This window comes from Callospermophilus lateralis, chromosome X (genome assembly GCF_048772815.1).
Source record: "Callospermophilus lateralis isolate mCalLat2 chromosome X, mCalLat2.hap1, whole genome shotgun sequence".
Taxonomy (NCBI): Eukaryota; Metazoa; Chordata; class Mammalia; order Rodentia; family Sciuridae; genus Callospermophilus; species Callospermophilus lateralis.
The window spans coordinates 32,395,612-32,417,771 of NC_135325.1; the positions used below are offsets into that span (position 1 = coordinate 32,395,612).

The 22,160-nt window shown below is 37.9% G+C and overlaps 1 protein-coding gene and 2 pseudogenes across 1 annotated transcript in view; 2 read left to right on the top strand and 1 right to left on the bottom strand.

The window, feature by feature from the left end:
* Window positions 1-22,160, top strand: part of LOC143639426 (uncharacterized) — an 831,269-nt gene that overhangs the window by 16,278 nt on the left and 792,831 nt on the right. The window contains 1 exon segment of the mRNA XM_077107580.1: window positions 7,705-7,730. Within this exon segment, the coding sequence (XP_076963695.1) occupies window positions 7,705-7,730 (26 nt within the window).
* On the top strand, window positions 14,245-15,202 carry LOC143639430 (mRNA decay activator protein ZFP36 pseudogene; annotated as a pseudogene).
* Window positions 19,760-21,878, bottom strand: LOC143639295 (zinc finger protein 674-like; annotated as a pseudogene).

Consider the following 22,160-nt stretch of genomic DNA (forward strand, 5'->3'; position numbering starts at 1 on the left):
GAGCCCAGTTTTCCTAGGTACTGTGAGGAAAATCATGTGTCAGATACCTCTTTATACATTTCATAGAAAAGACCACAGGTTTATTATTATATAAACAATTATATACATATTCTTTGTGAATATGTTATAAACCTTTTGAAAGTATAAATATTCCAGGAAGACTATAAAAACAATCCTTGCTTGGTTGATCTGATAGATTAATTTGTAATAGAGAATCTCTAAATGAACCAGGTATGGTGCATGCCTGCAGGAGGATCAAAAGTTCAATGTCAGGAGCTGGGGTTGTAGCTCAATGGTAGAGCACTTGCCTGGCATGGGTGAGACACTGGGTTCAATTCTCAGCACCACATATAAATCAATAAAATAAATAAAGGTCTATCAGCAACTAATATATATATTCATATATATATATGAAGTTCAAGGTCATATATATGAATGAATATATATGAAGTTCAAGGTCAGCTTTAGCAATTTAGCCAGACTATCAAAATGAAAAAAGGGCAGGGGATGTGACTCAGTGGTAGAGTGCTCCTGGGTTCAATCCCCAGTACCAAAAACCAAAAAAAGCAAGAATCTTTAAATAGATTAGTTTGAAAGGGGATGAGCTAGCAGGATCCCCAAACAAAAGGGACTCAAAAAGGAGCAATTACCCATGAATTTTATCTGTCATAAGTACAAAAGTGTAAATATCTTATGGGGAAAGGTTATACCCTTCTGGGATGCCTTTCTTATGAAAAGTCATTATATTCTATTTTAAGTAATTTAATGATGGAGTAATAGGAGGTTCAGGATTTATAGGAAAGATTCTATAAGAGCAATATTTTTTCTTTTTTTTTTTGCATAGTATTTAGGATTGAACCCACAGGTGCTCTACCACTGAGATACATCCCTCTATCCCTTTTCATTTATTTTTTTAGAGACAGGGTCACACTAAGTTCCCCAGGCTGGCCTCAAACTTGTGATCCTCCTTCCTCAGTCTTCAGAGAAGCTGGGATTACAGGCATGTGCCACCAAAGCCCGGCAGTATTAATTGAAATAAAAAATATTAGCCAGTTGAATATCCAATGATAGGTGATTGAGTATTGATACATTCTTAAGTTTGAATAATATGCTGCCATTAATGCATTCATATATTAAGAATTTTAGAAAATGTTCAAGATTACAGAACTGTACTTTATGATCTGTGTTGTAAAATGACATTTGGGAATGATATGCACTATTTGATTCCAGTGTATCTGGGTTGTGTGAATGTAGGCAAATTTAAAAATTATATACATTTATATTGCATTTATGTCTTTTGTGTATGTGTATGTGTTTATCACATATGTGGAGAGAGGCACAGAAAAATAAGAAAAATGCATTCCAATGTTAACAGTGGTTAATTTGGATATTAGAATTGCTGATTTTTATATAATTATTTTAAATATATTTTGCTTAGTTTCTGATTTTTCTTTCTCATGTTTTTCTATTCAGAACTCTTTTTTAATACATGACTGTTCTGCTACTTTCTGTTCTGCTCATATCATCTTACTTTGACATATCTGCACATATTTACATATTTATTACTTTCCCATGTGGTCATCTGTTTGATTTCAATGTTAAAATATCATACACCTTTGAGAATGGATATCTCACAATTTTAACATGTAGAATGATTTTTCCAATGAGAATTATAACATCTTCATACTTTCTTTTACACTTTATCCTCACCAAATCCCGTGACCAAAATCATAAGCCACCGTATTTTATAGATGGGAAGCACTACAGTGAGTGATTCAAGGTCCCACAGGTAATAAGAACAAACCAATGCAAACCCAGATTCCCATATGAAAAGGCAAAGCCCTTTTCATTCTGCTCTTGTTGATTGCCACTGGATACTCATTTTCTTTTTCCTCTTTTATCCCTACTTTTTCTCATTAATTCTCAAAATGCACTGTGGTTAGTATCTCTTAATATTGACTGTTTATGTAAGTAAAGGCTGTTCATTTTATAAAAACTACATTGTGTAATGGTGCTGCCATGAGAATCAGGAATTAATTCCTGATTCTCATGGCTATACTATTCAGTAAGGAGGGTAATGACAGACCACACACATCTCCAACCACACACAAATCCTGATATTTTATAGATGAAACAAAATCATAGTATTTCTACTTAAAACTTGATGTAAGCAGTATAGCAAGCATTAGCATCTATGATTCACATTCCAAGGCTCAATGAAAGTTATTCGTGGTTTTTACAATGTTCATCCCTCTAGACCTCACCCAATAGAAGAAAAGAGGGGACATCCTATCTGGTTATTTAATCTCTTAATTTTTATTTTGAGTTTAAACATTTAAAAAGAAAGTAATGGTCAGGCTGGGATTTTAGGTTAGTGGTAGAGCGCTTGCCTAGCACATGTGAGGCACAGGGTTCGATCCTCAGGACCACATAAAAATAGAAATAAAGGTATGAAATTTGTTTTTAAAAAAAGAAAGTAATGGGGCTGGGGCTATAATTCGGTGATAGAACACATGCTTAGCTTATGTGAGACCCTGAGTTCAATCCTCAGCTCCAAACTAAAAAGTAACGAGCAGACTTTCATTTCCATGTATACTGTAGTTAGTCTTGCCAGGCCAGCAATTATGCTGCAACAATTGGCACAGGGGTGGGGGGAGAAGTTGAAAACATATTTAAAAGTCATAGAGCTGAAGAAACAATGAGGTCTAGATGAAATAAAATCTGAGAAAGTGAAGTGCTTTTACATATGGTACTGGGGATTGAACCCTGGGATGCCATGCCATTGAGCTACATTCCCAGCCGTTTTTATTTTATTTTGAAAAAGGGTCTCACTATAAGCTGCCCAGGCTGAAATTGAACTTTTTTTTTTTTTTTAAAAGAATGAGAGAGAGGGAGAGAGATTTTTTAACATTTTTTTTTTTTTTTTAGTACTTGGCGGACACAACATCTTTGTTTGTACGTGGTGCTGAGGATCGAACCCGGGCCGCACGCATGCCAGGCGGGCGCGCTACCACTTGAGCCACATCCCCGGCCCCGAAATTGAACTTTTAATTGAACTTTTAATCTTCCTGCCTCAGCCTGCAGAGTCACTGGTATTACAGGAGTGTGCCACCATGTCCAGCTGCAGTAGTTTTTCTAGATCAGCTGACAAGTGCTTTCCATTATCTTATCTGGGAGCATTTGCTGATTCTTGGTGTGCTGAGGATAGGGTTTGGCTCAGGCTGATGAACGGTACAGGTGGAAAGAAATTCACAAGTGATTCCAGAAGTTATATAAGTCTAGAAGATCTCTGAGCACGTCTATTTTTATTTTGGTCCATAGAACATTTACTGAATTTGTGATGGTATTAGAGGCTTAGAAGCTGAGTCAGAAAGGTAAAGTGAAACCTGCAGTTCCACTGTATTTGGAAACAGTCCAAGTAAAAGAAGGGGCCTGCTACAGTCATAGTGAAATAGGATAAGAACTTAGCTCAAAACCAATGATGGGGAGAGCTAAAACTCAAGCACTCTTCCAGGTCTGAGGAGACAGAACCAACAGCCTCTCAAGAAAAAATTCAGAAGAAAAATCCCGAGGAACAGTGATGAATAAGAGCTGGGTTGTCATTCATATATATATATATGAAGTATGTATACTACAACTAAAAAATGCAATAGCCAAAATCTTACTGTATGGGTTTTAATACCACATTGGACATAATAGAAAAAAATATATTTTTAAAAAATGTAGATGGACACAATACCTTTATTTTATTTGTTTTTATTTTTATGTGGTGCCAGGAATGCGAACCCAGTGCCTCATGCATGCTAGGCAAGTGCTCTACCACTGAGCCACAACCCCAGCCCCTGGGTTGTCTTAATACTTCAAATCAGCCCTCATTGGATTGTAGTGATCAGTTCTAACTCTACCTCTTACAGAGGAAAAAGGCAAACAAGACCAACTGCAGCGTCTGTTTTATTTTCAGTATTGGGAATGGAAACCAAGGCCTCACACATACCAGGAAAAAACTTTGCTACTGAGCTACACCCCAGCCCACCTCTATATTTTTTAAATACACAATGTCTGACAAAAACAGACAAAAGTATTACTAGGTATTAGAAAAGGCAGGGAAATGCAACTAAGAAAATTAACAACAGTTGCAGTAGTTGAAATCATAAGAATGAATGATCTCAAAGGACCCCTCTTCTATAATCCCCTGCAACCTGTGAATGTAATAAGATATTTCTTCTCTGCTTATATTTTATTATAATGGCTAAAGGGCAATTATCTGAGTGAGCTTAATCTTTTCACACAAACCTCTCTTTTTTTTTTTTTTTAAGCAAAGTTTTCTCCAGCTGGTTGGCAAAAGGAAATCAGAGATTGGAGGGATTCAACACATGGGGTATTTTCTGTTATTGAAATGGAGAAATTTCATGGCAAAGAACTGTAGTGGCACTCCAGGATCTGAGAGCATCTTCTGACTGAGGCAGCCAGGAAATGAGGATCACAGTCCTACAGCCACAAGAAACAGAATTTAGCTAACAACCTGCATGCACTTAGAAACAGATTCTTCCCCATATACCTTCAGATACCAGCCCAACCTGGCCAACATCTTGATTTTCCCCTTGTGGGACAGAACTCAGCTATACCAATCTGAACTTATGATCTACAAAACCTTTGAGTTAATAAATAGATATTGTTTTAGGCCACTAAGTTTGCAATTTGTTTTGGCAGCAACAGAAAACTAATTAGGCAAATTTAGATGGTTTTGATTCTGAAATTACAAAGCACTTTAAATGCCATGCTAAGGGCAAAAATAAAGCAAAATGGGTAAAAGATGGAAGATTTTAAAATATTTGGAATATCTAAAAATGCATGAAATATGTATGCTACAACTAAAAAATACAGTAGCCAAAATCTTACTGTATGGGTTTTAATACCACATTGGACACAATAGAAAATAGGATTCATGAATTTGAAGACAGATCAATAGATTGAATTCAGAGGAAAACGCAAATACAGACTATGAGAGGCATTTGTGACACAGCTAAAAAGTAAGGCATATATAACTGAGATCCCAGAAGAGAAATATTAAAGACAGAATAATAATTGAGACAATGGTTAAATATTTTTGAAAAGCCAGTGAAAGATATCAAGCTAAGAAATCAAAAAGCTCTGAGAATTCCAAGCATGAATCATAAGACCTCAAATTTAATTTCCATTTATGATGGAGTAATGAGGTCCAAGTTACCCACCTCCTATAAACAACTAGAAATAGTAGATGATAGTATTTGAGGTAACTTTCTATATATCAAACAAAAGCAACACAGTATTATAAAACTGAAAAAAAGGAATACAAATGATGTGAGTCCCACGCGTGTCCTGGTTTTATGCCTGGAGGCTCTTTGTAAAATGAGATGGGTGGGGGAGCACTCCCTAGAAGAGCATGGTGGTCAGAGTTGAGGAAAAAGATTAGTGTTTGGGAAGGCTGAGACAGCTGGAAATTTCAGGGCACTGTACTGCAAAGAAGGGAGTTGTTGACAGGAAGGAGCAATAGAAAGGTACATGGGAGATCCTTGAGTTTGTTGTTGAATATTTAGCTAAGTATGTGAAAAGTGAAACTTCTCAAGACCAGGAAAAGAGCAATTGGGGAACTATAACTGAACAGTTTCCAGAGGTCACATGGGGTTGGAATGTGTGCCAGAGTGGAGAATTCTTGTTAACCATCCCAGGCCATCAATGGAGACCCTAGAGGGAATCATGTCTTAGTAATGGGGATACGTGAGCTCTGGAGTGAAGGCAACCATAAACCTAGCCTAATAATGCTAAAATTAAGGCTTGAAGGAATGAAATTGATTCACAAGTATCATAACTCCTTATTAGAATGAAGTCCAATACTCCTTAAAAATATAAAATTCAACGATGCATTCAACAATGTAAATTTATTATGTCATTCAGATATTAAAGAATGAAGATATGAGAAAATGTGTTGTATATCTAAGAAGTAAAAACAGATGATAGAAACAGATCAAGAGTCATGTTTTGGATCTTTAGTGTCCCCCAAAAGCCTATATGTTAAAGGCTTGGTCATCAGCCTGTGGCACTATTAAGAGGTGGAGAAATCTTAGGGAGGTGGAACATAGTGAAAGTGAGGTCACTAGGGGAGTAAACTTGAAGAGGCTATTGGGACCCCAGTTCCTATCCTATCTTTCTCTGCTTCCCTGACACCCTGACATAAGCAGGCCTTCTCCACCACACACCATTGCCGTGATGTACTATGCCACTACAGACCCAAAATGATGGAGCCAAGTGACTATGGACTGAAAATGAACCAAATTAAATCTTTCCTCCTTTAAGTTCATTTTTTCAGATGTTTTATCACAGCAATGGAAAGCTGATTAACACACCAAGAGATGACAAATATTAGAAATGTTTATTGCCATCAAAATGGCATAATAAAGAACTCTAAAACACTACCTTTTCATAAAATTAATGAAAAGACTATAATGGAGTCCACTTCATGCTTTGAATATAACCCTGGCTGCTCTACCAGTGGTGGCTTATTTATATTTATCTTCTCTCTGTCTCTAACCGTGAGAGAAGAAAGATTAACCTTCCAATCCTAGGCCTTTGGCTTAGTGACCATAGGAATGAAGAAATCCAGACTTTGGGGCTGGCACCTGTGAATCTAAGAAATGGCTCTATCTCAAGGATACAAATGAATTATGATTCCTGACAGGACATAGCCTTTATATTTCCTCCTTAAAAGTCCACGGTCTCCCTCTGGCAGTTAGAACCTCTGGGAAATGAGTCCCCTGTTTTTCTCCTTTGCTAACAAAGCAATAATACTTCTTTTTTTCTTTTTCTCCAAACCGTGTCCATGTAATTGGGTTGACCTTGGGAATAGACTGGGCATCTGGTATCAAAACTAGCAACTTTTTGACCCTCTAGGAATAAAACAAATAGCTTCTAGCAACTCAAGGATCATGTATTCAAGAAAAAAAAATAACTTAATCTCAGTAAAAACAGCAAACTTTGTGACATTTTAACTTACTCCAGTCCCATCCCATGTTCCCTGACTCAGAAGTCATTTAGAAAATGATAATCTGAATTCACAGTATCAATAACAGAGGGAGCAAAATAGACCTCATTTGTAAAGAATTATCCTTAAGAATCTGTCTACTGGCTTCATGGAAGACTCACTACAAAAGTTTATCTTTATCTATTTCAGAAATTTCCAAATGCAAAAGTCACTTACTACAGTGCAGAGCATTTGTTTAAAATATTTACAGGCAAATGTTTTATTCCCTGTTACCTGAGGAAATAGACGACAATTGAAGAAAACAATATTCTGATAAAATGCTTGGGAAGAAAGCCTTCTGAATTAAACACTTTGGGAAATAGATTTTCAAAAACTCCTAAGTATTGCCAGGAAACTAGAATGCCAAGGACATGCTCAAGGGAGTGTTCATGCTCTGGAAGGCACTAATTTCTTACTTTTGGCTGACCTTGGAGTTCTGCACAAGCAGGATGTCAAGGCTAGGACAGAGTTGTAAACTGCCTGGGTACATGGTGAAGGTGTACCCCAAAACACAGAGCCACTCTGCAAAGACAGATTTTTGGTTTCAAGCATTTAAGTAAATCTTTATCCAATAGAACACTGCTAGGCTAACTGAACAGAGATGTCAGCAACTGCACACAACAAAGAAAACCTATGTCAAAAATTAGTTCAGAAGCCCAGCATAGTGGCACATGCCTGTAATCCCAGCAATTTGGGAGGCTGAGGCAGGAGGATTGCAAATTCAATCAAAGCCAGCCTCAGCAACTTAGCAAGATTCTAAGCAACTTAGTGAGACCTTGTCTCAAAATTAAAAATAAAAAGGGTTGGGGATGTAGTTCACTGATAAAGTACTCCTGGGTTCAATTCCTAGTACAAAAAAATTATTTTAGAAAAGTTACTAAACAACCACTATAAGAAAAAGCAAGCCCTTAATTAAGGGGAGAATTTAATTTCTTGAGTTGCTACATTATAATAGTGTAAAACTGTTTTAACATTTATATTTCAACTTAATTAAATATATCAGTAGAATAAAGAAAAAAAGCCAGGCATGATGACACATGCCTGTAAATCCAGCTACCCAGGAGGCTGAGGTAGGAGAATCACAAGTTCAAGGCCATCCTCAGCAATATAGTGAGCCTCTGTTTAAAATACAAAAAAAAAAAAAAAAAATCAGGGCTGGGGGTGTGGCCAGTGGTAGAGCACCCTGGGTTCAATCTCCAGTACTACAAAATAAATCATAGATAGATAGACAGACAGATGGACAGACATGATCATTTCAATGGATAGAGGAAAATTATTTGGCAAAATTAATGTACATTCATGGGGAAAAAATCCCTTTCAGTAAACAGGGAATAAAAGAGAACTTCCTTAGTCTGTTGAAGGACATTTACAAAAAGCCACAGCCTATATCATATTAAATGTTGAAAACTTAAACACTTTCTCTCAAGTTCATTGATTTTTCTTCATCTGTGTCAATTTTGCTGATAAGCCTGGCAACCCTGGAAATAAAATTGATGGGCATCTAGTAGGATAGCTGTTTAATATTACCACTGGAAAAGGTCAAAATTAAAAGAGCAGTAGTCTTAGGGCAATTACCTCCTTTAAAAAAGTGAGGGTCCTTTTCTTTCTTTTTAAAGAGAGAGAGAGAGAGAGAGAGAGAGAGAGAGAGAGAGAGAGAGAATTTTAATATTTATTTTTTAGTTTTCGGCGGATACAACATCTTTGTATGTGGTGCTGAGGATCGAACCCGGACCGCACGCATGCCAGGCGAGCGCGCTACCGCTTGAGCCACATCCCCAGACCCAGGGTCCTTTTCTTAGTTTCCAGATCCTAGCCAATCTTCAGACCCAGAACCATTTGTAGCAAGATTTGCCCATGTTCTTCAAAGAAGGATTATACAACATTGTAGCAGGCATACATTTATAATGCTTACCCTCATTTTCCCCAAAGGAAACTATGACCATTTATTTGGGTGACTATACACTAGGCAAAATGGAATGCCCAGAAACTTTTAGACACAGCTTTCTGAGTTGGCACCTATATTAAGATGCTCAAAGTATTGTGGCCTCTTGTCAGAGTGGGGGTCTATTGGTCCAGATAATAAATGGAATACAATGTAAATCTGACTCATAGTGGCCCACTGCATCTGCAAACCTTCCTAGTGATCATGTCCCCATTCTCCAAGTGCATAATTGAAATTTACATACTTGGAGGTTGGATTCCTCTCCACCTGGTGTCCTTTATTCTATGCAGAAAGATCTTTCATAGTAGGGAGAGCCAATGGAAATATCTTCCTCCTCCTTCCCCCACCAACCAAGAGTGTAAATTAAAAACAACATTTCACCCTAGGGGTGACAGGTATTAGTGCCACCATTAAATATCAAAAGGAAAAAAGGAATGGTGGTCCCTATATATTTAATTTACTATTCTGGACACTTTAGAAACCAGCTAGTTCCTAGAGAATGACTGTGGACTACCACAAATTAAGGTAAGCTGCATTGGGATCTAGAGGTAACATATTCCTAGAAATGCTTCTCAGGCCCATATAACAGTTGATATAGAAGGCTGCCAGCTCTGAGTGGATCCTAGAGTAGTAAATGCTCTGTAGCATATCCAGGCTGTTGTTTCTTAGATCATATGTTCTGGCTGGCCCTATGGTGTTCAAGATGTCAGTGGTGGGAAAAGATGAAGTATGAGGATGCATCTCTGAGATTTTAGAGCAAGGCCATGGAATCTACAACAGAGAACTATGATACTTTTGAGAAACCACTCTCTGTTAGGTTCCATAAACCTCATTTTAACATGCTTTTCTGGTCCACTTACTGAATAACACAAATTTGCAAATTTTCATTTTTACTGTGGTCTAGAACAAGAGTCCACTTTTATTTTATTTTTTTATTATTATTTTTTGGTACCAGGGATTGAATCCAAGGGCACTTAACATTGAATCCAAAGGCCATTTTAAATATTTTATTTACAGACAGGATCTTGCTGAATTGCTTCGGGCCTTGCTAAATTGCAGAGGCTGGCTTTGAATCCACGTTCCTCCTGCCTCAGCTTCCTGAGCCACTAGGATTACAGGAGTGTGCTACTATGCCTGGCAAGAATACACACTATATCTTTAGCCTTATGACCTAGCATACTATGTGGTGCTTTATGTATCTATGGCAGATAAAAATTATGTATGGAGCCTTTGGAAAATCCATAAGTGTGAGTCACAGTACACCCGGTCAGCATTTTTTTAATTGGTAACAGGGATTGAACCCAAGGGCACTTAACCACTGAACCACATACCCAGTCCTTTTTAAATTTTTTTGTCTTGAGACAGGATCTAACTAAGTTGCTTGGGACCTCTCTAAGTCACTGAGGCTGGCCTTGAAATTGCAATCCTCCTGCCTCAGCCACCTGAATCCCTGGGATTATAGGCATGCACCACCATGCCCAGCCCCATTATGATTTTGAAACAAAGCAATATCATATTCTGTAGATAACTATTCTTTAGAGGACATATTTCTTTTTTCATTTTTAAAATTTGTTCTTTTTAGATATACATGACAGTAGAGTGTATTTTGACATACATACATGGAGTATAACTTATTCAAATTAGCATCCCATTCTTGTGGTTGTACATGATGTGGAGTTTCATTGGTTGTGTGTTCATATATGAACATATGTCTGATTCATTCTAGTTTCTTATTCTCATCTCCCTCCCTTCCCTTCATTCCCCTTTGTCTAATCCAATGAACTTCTATTCTTTCCTACCCCTCTTATTGTGTTAGTAGCCATACATCAGAGAACATTCAGCCTTTCGTTTTGGGGGAATGGCTTATTTCACTTAACATGATAGTCTCCATTTACTCCATTTACTGGCAAATGCCATATATTCATTTTTCCTTATGGCTGAATAATATTCCATTGTGTATATGTACCACACTTTATTTAGCCATTCATCTGTTGAAGGATACCTAGGTTGGTTCCATAGCTTGGTTATAATGAATTGAGCTGCTATAAACATTGATGTAGCTGCATCACTGTAGTATGCTGATTTTAAGTCCTTTGAGTATAGACTAGGTCAAATGGTGGTTTCATTCCAAGTTTTCTGAGGACTCTCCATACTGCTTTCCATAGTGGTTGCACCAATTTGCTGTCCTACCAGCAATGTATGAGTGAACCTTTTTCCCCACATCCTCAAAAACATTTATTATTAGTTGTATTCTTGATAATTGCCATTCTGACTGGAGTGAAATGGAATCTCAGTATGGTTTTATTTTGCATTTATCTAATTGGTAGAGATTTTCATGTATTTGTTGACCATTTGTATTTCTTCTTATGTGAAGTGCCTGTTCATTTCCTTTGCCCATTTATTGATTGGGTTATTTTTGTGTGTGTATTTTTTGAGTTCTTTATATATATCCTGAAGATTAATGCTCTATCTAAGGTGCAGGTGGCAAAGATTTTCCCCCATTCTGTAGGCTTTCTCTTCATGTTATTGATTATTTGCTGTGAAGAAACTTTTCAGTTTGATTCTATCCCATTTATTGATTCATTTTTAAAAATATTTACTTTTTTAGTTGTAGTTGGACACCATACCTTTAACTTATTTATATGTGGCGCTGAGGATCAAACCCAGGGCCTTGCATGTGCTAGGTGAACTCTCTACCACTGAGCCACAACCCCAGCCCCCCATTTATTCTTTTTGTTGTTGTTGTTGTTGTTTTGTACCAGGAATTGAACCCAGGGGATTGAGCCACATCCCCAGCCTTTATTTATTTATTTAGCTTATTAATTTTTATGTGGTGCTGAGGATCAAACCCAGTGCCTCACAATGTGCGAGGCAAACACTCTGCCACTGAGCCACAACCCCAGCCCTCCATTTATTGATTCTTGATTTTACTTTGTGTGCTTTAGGAGTCTTGTTGAGGAAGTTGGTTCTTAAGCTGACATGATGGAGAGTTGGGCCTATATTTTTTTTTTATAGTAAGGTCAGGGTTAGAGGACATGTTTCTAGCTTGCTATTGATGCAGTATCTTTGTGCTTACCCACTCCTTCCCTCAAAGTGAGTAACTCTAGAATTCTAATACCAAAGACAGAGAAGGGAAATTCCAAAGATAAGAGTATGTTTGAGACCCTGGTGATCCCAAAATAAAGGGCAATTAGAAACTCAAATAATGTTAAACTATTTTAAAAGAAACTTAGAAATAACTCATTTTATGGATTTGATCATGTATTTTCTTCAACTTATTATGCAGTTAAAGTCCATGACTCATAACTCCTACATATGAATGACTTGTGGGTTTGCTTCTAACTTTTCATTTCCAACTGGAAATTTTTGATTGAATGCCACTCTGCATGAGAAATTGTACAAGCTCTAGATGGGCTTTAGTTTCTGACAGGTAATTATGGTAGTGACAAGTTACCTTAATTCAGTTATCTGTTGATCTAATTCAAAGTGGGGCATTAGTCAGGTGTAGTGAAACATGCCTGTAATCCAAGCAATATGGGAAGCTGAGGCAGGAGGATTATAAGTTCAAGGACAGTTTCAGTGACTTAATGAGACCCTCAGAAATTTATCAAGGCCCTGTCTCAAAATAAAAATAAAAAGGACTAGGGGATGTAGTTCAGTGGTAAAGCACCCCTGGGTTCAATTGCCAGTACCAAAAGAAAAAAGGAAAAAAGTGGGTTATTAATCTTTGTAAGATCCTGTCTAAGGGGTTTGGGGATGTAGCTGAGTGGTAGAGTGCTTTCCTAACATGTATGAGGCCCTGGGTTCAATACCCAGCTCCATAAAAATAATAATAACAAATAAATAAAATATAAGATCCTGCCTATATTGACTTTCCTGTAATTGTTAGGTAAAGTCCTTCAAAGGTTCAAACTGAAAGCCTGTGTTTTTTATCAAGACCCATCATCACTGGTACAAGTTCTGCACTTAGCCACTGTGCACCTCCAAATTTGCCCCATGCCATACACCAATCACTGAACTCCTTGTGGAAGAAAAGTTACTTGGTATATTGGACATGTTTCTCTTCACTTCTTTGTGTCAATGATCTTGCCACTCAAGTTCTACTGTCTTAACTTAGGGCTGTCTTATGGTAAAGAGCTAGCTACAACATGGCTGCTTACTTTGTTGCACTGCCAAGGTAAAGCTGCCTCCATATGCTAAGATAGAGTTTTAAATAATTTAAGATCATGGGTGTAACATCCTGTCATCTTTGCCATAATTTATTGATAAGAAACAGTGTCGTTTCTGCCCACCTTCAGAGAGGGGATTATATAGGACATGAACCATTGAAGGTCACTGAGGATGTATCTGCCACAACTGTTGACAAAGGAAAAGAACAAAAGAGGAACTATGAGCATTTAGTAGTGCTCACAAATGTCATGGTGAAGAAAAGTTTCTTTAGAAGTCAATTTATAATTTGTTTCATTGCTTGTGGTACATTTAGTGTTCACTACATCTCTCATCTGCAAAATTTGTTAGCTGAAGTTATGTCACAGGATTTGATGGTCATAGACCAAAATGCAATGGACATGCATATATATATTCACATATAGATATAGTGTTATTAAATCATAGGACATCAATTGTCAGTATGCAAAATACAGTGCTGGACGTGGTGCTGAACACCTTTAATCCTATGGCTGGGGCAGGAAGAGGCTGAGGCAGGAGGATCTCAAGTTCTCAGTAACCTAGCAAGGCTGTAAGCAATTTAGCCTGTCTATATATAAAATATTTTAAAGAGGTGGGCTGGGGTTGTAGCTCAGTGGTAGAGTGTTTGCCTAGCACGTGTGAAGCACTGGGTTCAATCCTTAGCACCACATAAAAATAATAAATGAATAAAATAAAGTTCATCTACAACAACAAAAAAATTTTAAGTGCTGGGGATGTGACTCAGTGGTTAAGCACTCCTGGGTTCAACCCTTGGTACCAAAAAAAAAAAAGAGAGAGAGAGCAAAATATAGACTCAGTGCCAAAGATTCACATAATCACATGGAAAACAAATATGAAGCATGTATACATGTGTGAAAATGGGATGATTTTAAGAAGAGGATGTTATGTATTAAAGGTAAAACTGAATGGGAGAATGAGTGGAAAGAGAGAATCACTAAGCATGCACAAGATTAAATTAAACAATGTATTTTGTTGGTAGTTTCCAGAGACATTTTTTAAAAGTAGAAATCAGGCTCCAACTTTTGGCACACTCTTCATGGCCACCTATGCCACCACGGATCTCACTGCATCTACCAGAGCCTTTTGTCACTGAACCCTGACCTGTCATCTGACCACAGAGGAACTGAGTCCTCTAGATTCTGGAGCCTCAACTCATCTGACTCCAGCCCATCTGGAGTCATTTCCCACCTGGCTGGCTGCTCCACCCAACTAATGAAGGGCCATAGTTGTGGCTTGTTGCCTGTATGCCCTGGCTTTGCATCCCTTGTGCCTGGCCTGGGCCCTGAGCAGTCACTCTCACCCACTTCACCTACTGCGGCCCCTACCAACTTCTCCCACTATAAAACTGAGCTCGGTCGAACCTTCTCAGAGAGTAGGCACTGCTGCTGTGGGGTGAAGTGCCATTTTGCTCATGGCCTGGGTGAGCTGCCCCAGACCACTCGCCACCCCAAGTAAAAGATGGAACCCGCCACAAATTCTACCTCCAGAGCCTCTTCCCCTATGACTTAGAGTGCGACTCCATTCACAACCCCAAAGAGGACCTAGAGGCCCCTGGCCACACCCATGTGCTGCGCCAGAGCATCAGCTTCTCTGGCTTGCCCTCTAGCCACCCAACCTCTCTACCATCACCAGGCCTGGCAGGCCCTTCTCTGTCCTCATGTTACTTCTCACCCTACAGCTCCTCACCACCACCTTGGGACCTTCCACTTGCACCTTCTGCCTACTCTGCTACCCCTAGGACCCCTGTAGCTTAAAGGGACCCTACCCCAGCCTGTTGCCCCTGTAACTGAAGGGTTACTCCAGGCAGCATCTAGGGGCCCTTAGGTGCACATTTCTGCTTATTACCTGAGATCTGACCCTGATGAATATGGCAGTAGCAGCAACAGCCTGGGGGATCTGACTCACCTGTCCTTGAGGCTGGGGTTTGGGGGCCACCTCAGCCACCTGCAGCCCCATGACTCCCTATCTTCAATCATACCTCTGTTTTTGAGTAAAAAGTACCTACATAGTATGCATCCCCTGGATCTTAAGGGGAGACACTTATGCTGTGGGAACCTGGGGGACTACTATTTTAATCAAATGTCCCTCCCTCCACATTCCCTAATGCATTAATCCACTCCCCTGATGCCACACTGGGGAAGGTCCCCAGTGTGCAAGCTCAGTGTTCAAGGTGTTGGGGGACAGTATTTTCTGGGGTACTTAAAAAGATGCAGCATATGTGAGGGAACTGGTAAGCGCTCTCCCCTGCCCAGCTCTGTCTCCTGGAAGCCTTTGTGCTGGGAGTAGTAGGCCCCCATGGCCCCCTCCTATTTTTTTCCTAGAATCAAGGTTCAAGTGTTTGGTGACTGGAGCCTTCCTGAGGGAGAATTCTGGTGCTCAAATTTCCCTCCACAAGTAAGTAGCCAAAGTCATTGCCAAATCCCTCCTCCCAAACCTGTGGGCCCTTTATTTATGATGACTTTATGTATTCTAATATGATTTTATAGTTTCTACATATATTGGGTCATCTACTTCCCTTGTGTTTTTCTTCTTCTTTTTGTAATATTGGAAATGATGGTATAATTATTATAAGTATTCTATAATAATATATTAAGTAATACATATTGTTATCTTTTTTTTTAAAGAGAGAGTGGGAGAGAGAGAGAGAGAGAGAGAGAGAGAGAGAGAGAGAGAGAGAGAATTTTTTAATATTTATTATTTTAGTTCTCGGCGGACACAACATCTTTGTTTGTATGTGGTGCTGAGGATCGAACCCGGACCGCACGCATGCCAGTTGAGCGCACTACCGCTTGAGCCACATCCCCACCCCACATATTGTTATCTTAAAAGTCTGTTTTGTGTTTTTTAAAACTTTTTAAATACAAGGAATCTGCATGTAAATGAAAAAAATTAAAAAGTAGAAATCATTAATAATCTCCATACCCAAATGTTAATTTATTTAATAACTTGATGTATTTCCTCCCTGGCTTTTACTCTATGTCTATCTTTATATACATATTCACATACAATATAGTGTGTGTATATATATATGTGTGTATGTATACATACATATATACATATATAAATGTATATATATGCATATATACACATATACACCCTGTATTGAATGTGTATATATACATACATACACACACACACACACACACACACACACACACACACATATATATATATATGGATATGTAGGTATACATCCACATTATAAAATTTCTGTCACCCAGAATCACAATATAACAGTGCATATCCTTCTATGTTTTCACAATATAAACCATATAATTTTATAATTTCCTTTTTCACCTAGTTTACCATGTAATTTTTTGTTGTTGTTGTTTGTTTGTTTGAGACAAGTTCTTGCTTTATTGTCCAGTTGGCCTTGAAATCCTAAGCTGAAGAATCCTCCTGCCTCAGCCTGCTAAGTAGTTGGGACTATATAGGTATGTGACACCATGCCCAGGGACATATCAAAATTTAATCTATCCTCTGTCATTGAATATTCAATTTAATTTTATTTTTTCACTACTTTAAATACTACTTCTGCTACAGAAGATACTCTGAAAAGTAAAATCGTTTATGTTCCCACTGTGAAATAATTATTCTTAAAAGATAGATATTAAAGTATGAGCACTGTTCCTAAGAAAAGTGTGTTAGAGACTACTGTATGCCTTTTCTGTAAGGCATATGCATTTCTGCACTGAAGAAGTTGATGAGTAAATAATATATACAAGGTCCTTTGTTTTAGCTCCTTTGTTTCAGGGATTTAGATGACTCATTTTCTCCTATCCTAGTTAAGGAAGTACTTTTTTATCTGTTTAAGAAATAACCTAGGATTTTGCCCCACATATGATATTTTATGCTTTATAAAGTTCTTTTAACAATGTCATGCTCTACCCCACAGTGAACATGTGTTAACATTATAGTTGAGTGCTTATTTGTCACCTCAGCATCTTCTCCACAGAATGTTTGGTAATATGAAACATGATTTTTCTAATAATTTCTAACATGGTTTTCTTAGCTCTAAACTCGCAGGTTTTCCTCAACATAGGCAATGACATTTAATTCTTTCTGAAATCTTTTCCACATCAGTACTCTCAATTTCACCTCTTATGAATTCATTGATGAAGAATAGTGAAAATTGGTCACATTTGTTGTACACTTCCAGAATTATATTTTGTTCATTTTGTTAATTTAAATGAATGTTAAACAATATGTGAAGAGTTTCTGACATTCTTAATATAAGGTGTTTCTACTATAGAACCCTAAAGAAAGAAATTAAAGAAGACCTTAGAAGATGGAAAGATCTACATTGCTCTTGGATAGACAGAATTAATATTATCAAAATGACCATACTACCAAAAGCACTATACAGATTTAATGCAATTCTGATCAAAATCCCTTTGGCATTCCTCATAGAAAGAGAAAAAGCAACCGTGAAATTCATCTGGAAAAATAAGAGACCCAGAATAGCTAAAGCAATCCTTAGAGGGAAGAGTGAAGCAGGTAGCATCACTATACCAGACCTTAAACTATATTACAGAGCAGTACTAACAAAAACAGCATGGTATTGGCCCGAAAACAGAGTGGTAGACCAATGGTACAGAATAGAGGACACAGAGACTAACCCACAAAATTACAATTACCTTATATTAGACAAAGGTGCCAAAAACATGCATTGGAGAAAAGACAGCCTCTTCAACAAATGGTGCTGGGGAAACTGGAAATCCATATGCAACAAAATGAAATTAAACCCCTATCTCTCATCATGCACAAAACTCAACTCAAAGTGGATCAAGGACCTAGGAATTAAACCAGAGGCTCTGCATCTAATAGAAGAAAAAGTAGGCCCTAATCATGTGGGATTAGGCTCCAACTTCCTTAATAAGACTCCTGTAGTGCAAGAATTAAAACCAAGAATCAATAAATGGGATGGAATCAAACTAAAAAGTTTCTTCTCAGAAAAAGAAACAATCTTTGAGGTGAACAGACAGCCTACATCCTTGGAGCAAATTTCTACCCCTCACACATCAGATAGAGCACTACTTTCTAGGGTGTATAAAGAACTCAAAAATCTAAGCACCAAAAAAAAAAAAAACCCAATCAACAATTGGGCCAAGGACCTGAAAAGACACTTCTCAGAAGAGGATACACAATCAGTCAACAAATATATGAAAAAATGTTCATCATCACTAGCAATTAGAGAAATGCAAATCAAAACTACTCTAAGATATCATCTCACTCCAGTCAGAATGGCAGCTCTTATGAAGACAAACAACAATAAGTGTTGGCAAGGATATGGGGAAAAAGGTACACTCATACACTGCTGGTGGGACTGCAAATTGGTGTAGCCAATATGGAAGGCAGTATGGAGATTCCTTGGAAAACTGGGAATGGAACCACCATTTGACCCAACTATCCCTCTCCTTGGTTTATACCCAAAAGTCTTAAAAACAGCATACTACAGGGACACAGCCACATCAATGTTTATAGCAGCACAGTTCACAATAGCTAAACTGGAGCCAACCTAGATGCCCTTCAATGGATGAATGGATTTAAAAATGTGCATATATACACAATGGAATTTTACTCAGCAATAAAAGAGAATAAAATCATGGCACTTGCAGGTAAATGGATGGTTGGAGAAGATAATGCTAAGTGAAGTTAGCCAATCCCAAGAAAACAAATGCTGAATGTTTTCTCTGATATAAGGAGGCTGACTCATAGTGGGGTAGGGAGAGGGAGCATGGGAGGAATAGATGAATTCTAGATAGGGCAGAGGGGTTGGAGGGAAAGGGAGGGGCAGAGGATTAGCAAGGATGGTGGAATGTGATAGACATCATCATCCAAAGTACATGTATGAAGACATGAATTGGTGTCAACATACTTTATATACAGCCAGAGATATGAAAAAATTGTGCTATATACATGTAATAAGAATTGTAATACATTCCGCTGTCATTTTTTTAAAAAAATTAATAACAAATAAAAAATATGAGGTGTTTCTGACATTCTTTTTTTTTTTTGTGGTCCTAGGGATTGAACCCAGGGCTTTGTGCATGTGAGGCAGGCACTTCACCAACTGAGCTATATGCTCAGCCCTCATTCTTTTTTTAATGTAGTTAGCTTTTAAATTTTTTTTAGTTGTAGATGGACACAATGCCTTTATTTTATTCATTTATTTTATGTGGTGCTGAGGATCGAACCTAGTGCCTCACATGTGCTAGGCAAGTGCTCTGCCACTGAGCTACAACCCCAGCCCCCTGACGTTCATTCTTTTTTTTTTTAAGAGAGAGGGGGAGAGAGAGAGAGAGAGAGAGAGAGAGAGAGAGAGAGAGAGAGAGAGAGAATTTTTAATATTTATTTTTTAGTTTTCGGCGGACACAACATCTTTGTTTGTATGTGGTGTTGAGGATCGAACCCGGGCCTCACGCATGCCAGGCAAGCGCGCTACCGCTTGAGCCACGTCCCCAGCCTGACATTCATTTTTAATGATTCCCCAGGATGAATTATTTGATGTACAGCAGGATGTACAACTACTAGTGAAATTATCTAACTTTTCAAGAATATTTGTACGTTCTCTCTCCTGTGTGACTTACCTGATGTTTATTCAGGGTTGACTTCCTACTGAAGGCTTTCCCACAGTCTCTGTATTCAAAAGGTTTCTCACCCATGTGAGTTCTGTGATAGGCAAGGAGAACTGATTTCCACATGGAAGGCTTTCCCACATTCCCTACATTTGTAGGGTTTTCCTCCTGTATAAATCCCCTGACATTTAATGACAGTCGACTTCCTACTGATGTCTTTCCCACAGTCACTGCATTCATAGGGTCTCTCTCCCATATGAATTCTCCGTTGTTTAATCAGTAGTGACTTCTCACAGAATATTCCCACATTCATTGCATTTATAGGGTTTCTCTCCTGTATAGATTCTCTGATGGACAATAGGGTTGCCTCTCACTGAAAGCTTTCCCACATCTTCTTCATTTGTAGGGTTTCTCTCCTGTATGATTTCAATTATAGCCAAACAGATGTGATTTTGCACTAACAGTCTTCCCACATGTGCTGCATTGATAGGGTTTTTCTCTTGTGTGAATTTTCTGATGAACAGAGAGGTGTGACTTTCTCTTGAAGTTTTTCCCACATCTACTGCACTCACAAGGTTTCTCTTTTCTGTTAGTTTTCTGATGTTTAATGGTGATGGGCTTCTCATTAAAGGTTTTCCTATACTTACTGCACTTAGATTTCTCATCAGTGTGAGACATTTGATGTATAATGCTGGACTTAGCATGCTTGATTCTTTTATAAAATGCTTGTCTAATATGTGTTCTTTCATGTCTAATAAGATGATAAGAACTCTTAAAGGCTTCTGCACATTCACCATATACAAATGGTCTCTTTCCCATGTGAGTTTTCTCATGTTTAATAAAAGTTGCCTTCTGGATAAAGGCTTTCCCACATCCACTGCATTCATAGGGTTTCTCTCCTGAATGAGTTCTCGGGTGTGCTGTGAGGGCTATCTTCTGACTGAAGGCTTTTGCAAACTCAAAGCATTCATAAAGTTTCTCTCCAGTGTGAATTCTTTTTTAAAAAAATTTTCTTAGTTATACATGGACACAATGTCTTAATTTTATTTATTTATATTTATATGGTGCTGAGGATCAAACCCGGTGCTTCACAGGTGCAAGGCAAGCGCTCTGCCACTGAGCCACAATCCCAACCCCTCCAGTGTGAATTCTTTGATGGAAAACAAGGTTGGTTTTTCTGGATAAACACTCTACTATATTCAGTACATTCATAGAATTTCTCCCCAGTTTGAATTCTCTGACTTTTATTTTATTGCTTCTGGTAGAGGGCTTTTCCTTGTTGATTGGGTTCAACAGATTTCTCTGCAGGTTAGGATTTATCAAGATTAGAAGGGAGACATAATTTCCAATTTACCTTACATCTATAATCTATCTTTCTTACAAAGCTTCTATTTTAAAATTTATTTTTTATTTGTTCTTTTTATATATGCATGACAGTAGAGTATATTTTAACATATTATACACAATTGGAGTATATCTTATTCTAATACGAATCCCAGTCTTCTGGTTGTACATGATGTGGAATTACACTGGTGGTGTATTTATATATGAACATAGGAAAGCTATGTCAGATTCATTTCACTGTCTCTCCTATTCCCATTCCCTCCCTTCCCTTCGTTCCCCTTTGTCTAATCCAATGAACTTCTACTCTTCCCCTCCCTCCTTTTTGTGTGTTAGCATCAGAGAGAACATTTGACTAAGACCATTTATATTATTTATTTATATATATATATATATATATATATATATTTTTTTTTTTTTTTGGTGGTACTGGGGATTGAACCCAGGGCCTTGTGCATGTGAGGCAAGCACTCTACGAACTGAGCTATATATAGGGCTGGGGATCCAGCCCTATATTACCTTTTAAACATCTTCTCCATGAATATTTAGGGTGTCTTTGTCTTATAGAAACAAAGAATTTGCTCAGATAAATGATTTTTTTGTATGTTCTGCATTCTTGAACATTTTCATCTTTCAGTGTTTCCTGGTCTATGAATGCAGCTTGCCACAGAGGTCTGTATTGATTTTTCCTGTAGTTATCTATCTGCTCATCAACTTCCCAGAATTCTAGGAGAAAAATGCGATGAATCATCAAAATTTTACTATAATATATGGGATAACATAGATCTCTAAATGCCCTGTGGTAAATTCTTATCAATATTATGATCATATGGATGGATCCTCCCCATGTCCACCACCCCATGTTTCCAATTGCAAATGTAAAGAATGCTACCATTAATTCTAAAAAACAATGTAATATGCAGCCAAGCACAAAGCCAAAAAAATGTATTATGTGTCAAAAATGAAGTGGTGGGAGTGATGGGAATTTAGCTTAATGGTAGAGCACTTGGCTAGCATACAGAAGGTCCTGGGT